Source organism: Solanum stenotomum, chromosome 10 (genome assembly GCF_019186545.1).
Source record: "Solanum stenotomum isolate F172 chromosome 10, ASM1918654v1, whole genome shotgun sequence".
NCBI lineage: Eukaryota > Viridiplantae > Streptophyta > Magnoliopsida > Solanales > Solanaceae > Solanum > Solanum stenotomum.
The window spans coordinates 10,411,382-10,417,976 of record NC_064291.1 but is presented as its reverse complement, the minus strand read 5'-3'; the positions used below and the strand labels follow the sequence as shown (position 1 = coordinate 10,417,976).

The following is a 6,595-nucleotide window of genomic DNA, read 5'->3' as shown; positions in this document are numbered from 1 at the left end:
TTTTAATTCTAAAAAAATCCATGTAGGGGCATATATGACCCTTCTAGCAAAGTTTAAGTATATTTTAATCTTTTTTCATACAAAAAATATTTTTTGACTTCTTTTATTATCATTATTTGAGTTTCTTTTTCTTATTTTATTTTTTTCTTTTATTCTTTAGTGTAAAAAAATATGTTAACACTATTTTTTTGGTAACTATATTATAATTTAAAATGATTTTTTCCGGCTATATTGCAATTTAGTTTTTGTATTTGACAAAAAATTGGGCCATCTATGATAAATTTTACAAGAAAATTAATGAAACATAAATAAATTTGACCATCAAAATAATACAGTAAATTTAAATTAGTCATTGGAACAAAAAAAGTCAAAAAATAAATAAATACGTGTGATGAAGATTAAATATTCCCATATGGATTATATTTTTTTCAAAAAAAAAAGTAATTAAAAATTAAATTAAAATTAATTTTTTTCACTTCCGTTAGAGGAAAAGGGTATATGTGAGCTATTTGTATAATAGTAGGGGTATTTATGAGCCACTTTCATAACGAGGGGTATATCAACTCTAAATGATAAAGTTAAGGGGTATATCAAACCCTTTTCCTCTTTTTTAATGTTACATTTTAGTAAATCAAGATTAAAAATGAAGATATTCTAGAAAGGTGAGAATGACCTCCATGACGGACAAGGTGAGGAAGGTGAGATTGAGATGATTCGGATATGTGAAGAGGAGATGCACAAGTGCCCGGTGAGGAGGTGCACGAGGTTGACTATGGTGGATAATGATGAGGCTAGGGGTAGGCCTAAGAAGTATTGAGGAGAGGTGATTAGTCATGACCTAACACACCTGCAGCTTATTGAGGACAAGATCCTAGATAGGAGGATATGGAGATCGAAGATTTTGATATAAAGTTATTAGGTATAAGTCGAGCGTTGTCACTACAACAAAAATAATTTTTAGCAACAATAAATATGCACATTCACAAGAGTGTTAAAGTTTTTACCAATATCAGTTAATTGTCATTGGATCTAAAGTAGCTATAGATTTTAGGAACATTTACAAAGAGTGTTAATTGCCTCTAAAAAATATGTTTTTGGGCAATAAGTTATTGTCGTTCACTAATTAAAGCTAACAATCATTTTTGGTGTAATGTGTCTACTTGTCCTTATTACTCTCCTACTATCTTTATCTTGAATTTTATTATCACTTATTTTTACTTTGCTTCAGTTAATGTATTATTTGATATTGCTATTGTCTTCTCTTTTCGTATCACTTAATTTTGATAAGTTTTACTTGAATCGAGGGTCTATCGAAAAGTGAAATTGTTTTGTATGAATTCATGTGTAGATATTGTCCATTAGTTTCTAATTAAAACCTTTAGTGCTGAAATGCATGCCTATCTCGCATTACAATATATGGTGGATACTACTTCTTCTCAATGCCAAGTTAGTGGAAATTGTTCAAATTTCTCTAGTATGATAGTGTTACATACTTTTGCTAGGTTAACACCAATAGTAATATATCACAAGTTTTAGTTTAACTTCTAGTTTCTTGAATATTATGTCACAAGTTTAATAGTGTAAGAGAATATTTAGCTCACATTGTTATTACACTTACCTGAAAATGAAGCAAACTATCATCATTCAACCCCACTTAAATTAATCTTTTCCAGGTGAAAACCAATACATCATTTAGGAACTTTTGAATGTGAAGTTACAACCTTTTTAAGTGTTTGTCATCAGCCTAAGCTAAGACTTTGTGTTGTTTAGACTCGTGGCATATGTTCCGTTCGCCTTCTAAAACTGGAGAACACATCCCCTGATTCACTATCCGCGCGTTGCATGTCCAAGTCCATGTCCATCCCAATGCCTGCTATCCTCTCACTCATTGATCCATAAGAATTTACTGAACCATCTCCAATTGGCTTAACATACTGTTGCATCACCAGCACGGAGAATGTGGAGTCGAATTCTGATGTCACTAAAAGATCACCAATAGGCCCGAGCTCAGGACAGTCACACCAATCTACTAGGCCAGCCGTTAGTGGTGACACCACGCCTCGGCCTTTTCCTACGATGTAGAGATCATAGTTATGCTGATCCATTAGTTTTATGGCCTTGACAGCTTCTTCCACATCATTCAGCAACAGTTCTATGTATGTTACTGATTTGTCATTGGCTGTGCTGATCTTGAACCTGTTTAAGAACTCGTCGTCCATCAACTTTTCACTCTCTTTGTCAATCTGGACATTCACATGACTTTCATCAGCAAATTCTGTTTGCTCTATATCAGAAGCGCCTTCGTCTGGAATGAACTTTACAACAGTTAGCCGTGTATCTGGACGATCAACCATTCTCAAAGCGTAAGCCAGAGCTTCCCTGTCATCAGTGCCTCCAAAAAAGAGGACAACGATATTTTTTGCATAGTCACTGGTCTCAGAGAGGCCACGATCGATGAGGATTCCCACAGAACAAGGGGCATTAGCTAGCACACCTTCGTTGACAGCCCGAATTTCAGGGTTGACATCCTCCATTTCACCCTCGATACCTCGTTGTTTGTGGAAAGGTAGAATGATGAAAGCTACACGCTTGTCTTTGGCAATGTTGCACATATCTTCATCCATGGTGGACAAAGCAGACCTTGCTGTGAGTACTTGTACCATCACTCCATCTGATCGTAGCTCATAGTTGTCAAAAGCAGTGATGATCTGTCTTGTTTGTGTCTCCTCGTGTCCAAGACTTCGAGAGCCTCGTTTCCCTGAGTTGTGTACTTCTAGCATAGATGATCCACGCCCGACTAATTCTACTACTTGGAGAGCAAAGACAGTTATTGGGGATGCTGGTGTAGAATGTGACGAGCCAAGAATGTTGATGACTGAAGGGATGTCATGTGTGCCATGGATGCAAGCAAGGACCCGAAGCTCCTCCTCCATTCTTGCCTTCTGTATAGTCCTTCGTTTATGGGGAGCAATTTCCTGCGAGGGACGGTGGAGCATAGTCATAGGGGTGACTATCGCTGTCATCACCAAAATGCCAGCCACCATAAGGGAGTACAATTGTGTGCTCAAAACCTGGCCAAGATTTTTACAAAATACAAAATGGTTAGTCGAAAATCCATATCCAGTAAAAGCAAATACAGATCGGTAAGACAATCAACCTGTTGTGCCTGACCAGCTTCGATAATGATCAAGGCCATGATACTCTTGGTATTGCTAAGTACTCCAACAGCCAGGGCCTCCTTAATAGTCATTTCAGAGAAGAAAGTGGCAGCTATTGAGCTCAAGATTTTGGCTGAAACAAATAAAAGTATGTAGCCAACAATTTCGTAAATGCTGCCCATTTGTCCGAAATTGGTTCTGAGTCCACAAACAACAAAGAAAGTTGGCTTAAAAATGCCCGTCACAAAGTCATCAAGCTTATCGATAATTTCTGCTTGAAGCACTTGGTTAGGTATACTAAGTCCAAAGAGAAAAGCTCCAATAATAGGATGTGTCCCTAAAGCATCAGTTATAACTCCGGAAATAGCCATTCCAGCAAGGATTGAACATATAAAGAACTCACTATACCCTTGTCCTTCTGGCATTTTTCTAATGATCCAGCCAATGGCACGACGAAGATAAAAGACACAGAATAAGGCGTAAGCAATCGTGCAAATTAAAGCCCAATGTATATTAGCTGTACTCCCTGTAACAACATATCCTAGTGTAAGAATAAACCATGCACCAATATCATTGATTACAGCTGAAGACATAGCCATTTTCCCTATGTCAGTTTGGAGGATCTTTTGTTTATCAAGTATCTTAGACAGGACAGAGAACCCTGTAATGGTGAGAGCACCACCATAGAAAATGAAACCTCTAACATCTTCATCGCGAGTAAGTGAGAAATATAATATTGTTCCCATGACAAAAGGGATGATGATACCGATAATAGCAACATTTCTAGCCTTTATTCCAATTCGAAGAACAGATTTCATATCCATCTGCAATCCCACTAGAAACCCATAGAACACAAGGGCTACATGAGCCATTGTCTCAATAACATGGAAGTTGTAGTTTGGGAAAAGCAGCCTCCTGAACCTCATGATCCTTCCAAGTGCTGTAGGACCTAAAAGTATGCCACTCTACAAAACAAAATCATCTTTCTTCTTTAAACCTTTTTTTTGTATAAATGTCCAAATCAATGCATAATATCTAAACAGACACTCAAACTTAGCCTCAACTCGTCATGTATAAATTGAAGTGTCTGGATGTGCACTCTCCAAGTTAGAACGCTTGCTTACCAACTAAGGTCAAGTTTGAGTGTTTGTTTATGTCAAAATTTTATTCCCAAGTACACAAAACAAGAACATGAGAATTAAACAACATTTTCTCTGGAGTGTAATGCAATGCTTAGGCTATAGTTTCCTTTAAAAAGCTACAATATCGCTTGAAATGCCACATTTTAAAAATGTATCTCAAATTCCACATCTTAAGAGTGCATTTGATACGACGAAAGATTCAGATAGTTATATAGAAAATTACTGCACGTAGAAAGTTAAAATTAAAGAGTTGTCAAAAAAAAGAAGGAAATAGACAACTTTTTTTAAACATGCTAAAAAAGAAAGTAAAACAAACAAAATGACACGAAGGAAGTATAAGTAATGAGTCAATGTAATATACTATATTATGCAGAGCAGAAGATAAAAATAACTAATCATTACGTTATTAATATATGCATAACTCTAATCAACGAACATACAGATCGAAATAAGAAAATTTCAAAGAATGTACTTACAATAATCTCAGCAACAAAAGGAGGTTGCCTGGTGGGTTTTAAGACAAAGGTGACAAAACGAGTGATCAAGATAGCTAATGAAACTTGAATAAAGAAAAGAGGGATAATTGGTGTCAAAGGATCTGGTCCTTCCCAAACTCCATTAAATCTATAAATTGTTTGTGCATAACATAGAACTTTTTCATTTAATTTTCCAACATCAATCAATGGCTCTGGATCTGCCATTTTTTCCTTTCTAATGTTCAACAACAACAACAATAATGACAACAAAAAGATTTTTTCCCTCTTAAATCACAAAATTTGTACAATCAAAATTTGTACATTATTTTTCTTGAACACCCTTTTTTTGTTTTGTCTAGTCTTGTGCCAGGGCAGGGAACAACCCTGGCTACAACCCTATTTTTGATATTTAGCCACCACAACAAATGGAGATAGGTATAAAATGGAACATGAGTAAAACTAAAGATATGGTTATCACCATGTGAAAAATAGTAAAAACTTGGTTTTTTACCAACAAAGCTTTGTTCAAAGTGAATGGTTTTCCGCTCAATTTGGAAGCTTAAAACATTTTTTTTAAAAAAAAATTGAGGTTGTTATTTGACAAAAAAATAAAAAAAATAAACATGAATTGTTGTGGGATTCATGTAGTGCCATCTGTCACATAATGATTTAAGGGTCAATAATTATTCAATCAAAACAACCTCTTAAATCATAGTTAAGCTTCAGTATCTTTTTGGCTTACTACCAAATTCTCAAGATAGAAAATAAATCCGGGAAGGACGCTGAAATTTTTTCTGCTAATTCCAAAATCCCAAAAATTTGTTGAGGCAAACTATCTTTTGCTGGAAAAAAGATTTCCTTACCATGGATAATATATGTCCAAGAGAAAAAAGATACAAGACTCAACAAATAGAGAAGATTAAATAATTTATTAGTGACAACAACAGAAGATCAAAAAGAACAATCTAGTGGCAGTTTATTGTCATCATATTGACAATTGATAATTTAATTGAGGTTTGGTTATTGTTCCTTGAGGCAATAACATAGAGTTCTTTTGGTGTATTTGGCTTGAATTTTGTAATTACCAATCTATAATTTAATGCAAATTTGTTGTGTTGCTTAGTTGAAGTTATTTGCACTTTGTAGTTGAGAAACAATAATGGAGGAAACAATAATTTTCCTTTCTTGGTTAACGGAGAAAAACAGGATAACGGGGGATGTGATCATTATGAACGTACTTACTTAGTTACTATATAGTTTTTCATCTCGTATTAACGAACACCTATATAATATTATGAAGAACTAGAGTAACGAAAAAAATCTCTTACTGATCTTTCTTAACCGTCTGATAGCAAGAAACAAAAACAAAGGTATAATATAATTTAGTTGTAGAAATTTCTTGTGGTAGATTTCATGAAAAACGAAGAGGGAAACAATATTTATATTGTAATGCACTTTAATTTTGTTAAGAAGTTGAATATATAAAGAAATGTGAGAAGATTTATTAAATAATATGAAAATAATAGAGTAATTAATTTGAAAGAAATTGAGTTTGGGATGGAAATTAATTGATTTTTTGGAAAGAACGTAAAAAAAAAAAGCTAAGAAATTCAAGATACCATTAGTTTTTGTCGTCGGATAAAGAAAACAGAGCAGCAATTGAGCAAAGATCCTCTCCTATATACATGGCGCTAATATGGAATAAAAAGAAATTAAAAAAGGATATTGTAGCTTAACCATGATTTAAGAGGTTGTTTTGATTGGATAATTATTGACCCTTAGATCATTATGTGACAGATGGCATCAGATAAAAGGTGCA

At 34.4% G+C, this 6,595-nt stretch overlaps 1 protein-coding gene across 1 annotated transcript; it reads right to left on the bottom strand.

Annotated features, from left to right (window-relative positions):
* Positions 1–1,699: 1,699 nt before the first annotated feature.
* LOC125842421 (cation/H(+) antiporter 15-like) lies at positions 1,700–5,249 on the bottom strand. The gene is made up of 3 exons (XM_049521718.1): positions 4,777–5,249; positions 3,158–4,123; positions 1,700–3,071 (listed from the first exon to the last, which is right to left on the bottom strand). Exons 1-3 carry the CDS (start codon positions 4,999–5,001, stop codon positions 1,767–1,769), a joined length of 2,496 nt encoding a protein of 831 aa, XP_049377675.1. The 5' UTR covers positions 5,002–5,249; the 3' UTR covers positions 1,700–1,766.
* Between the last annotated feature and the right edge of the window lie 1,346 nt (positions 5,250–6,595).

Excerpts from the sequence above, each read along its gene's own strand:
- LOC125842421 (XM_049521718.1), bottom strand. The coding sequence starts at position 5,001 with ATGGCAGATCCAGAGCCATTGATTGATGTTGGAAAATTAAATGAAAAA. Across the intron at positions 4,124-4,776 it reads CTTTTGTTGCTGAGATTATT|AGTGGCATACTTTTAGGTCC; the intron begins GTAAGTACATTC and ends TTTGTTTTGTAG. Across the intron at positions 3,072-3,157 it reads AAGCTGGTCAGGCACAACAG|GTTTTGAGCACACAATTGTA; the intron begins GTTGATTGTCTT and ends AATCTTGGCCAG.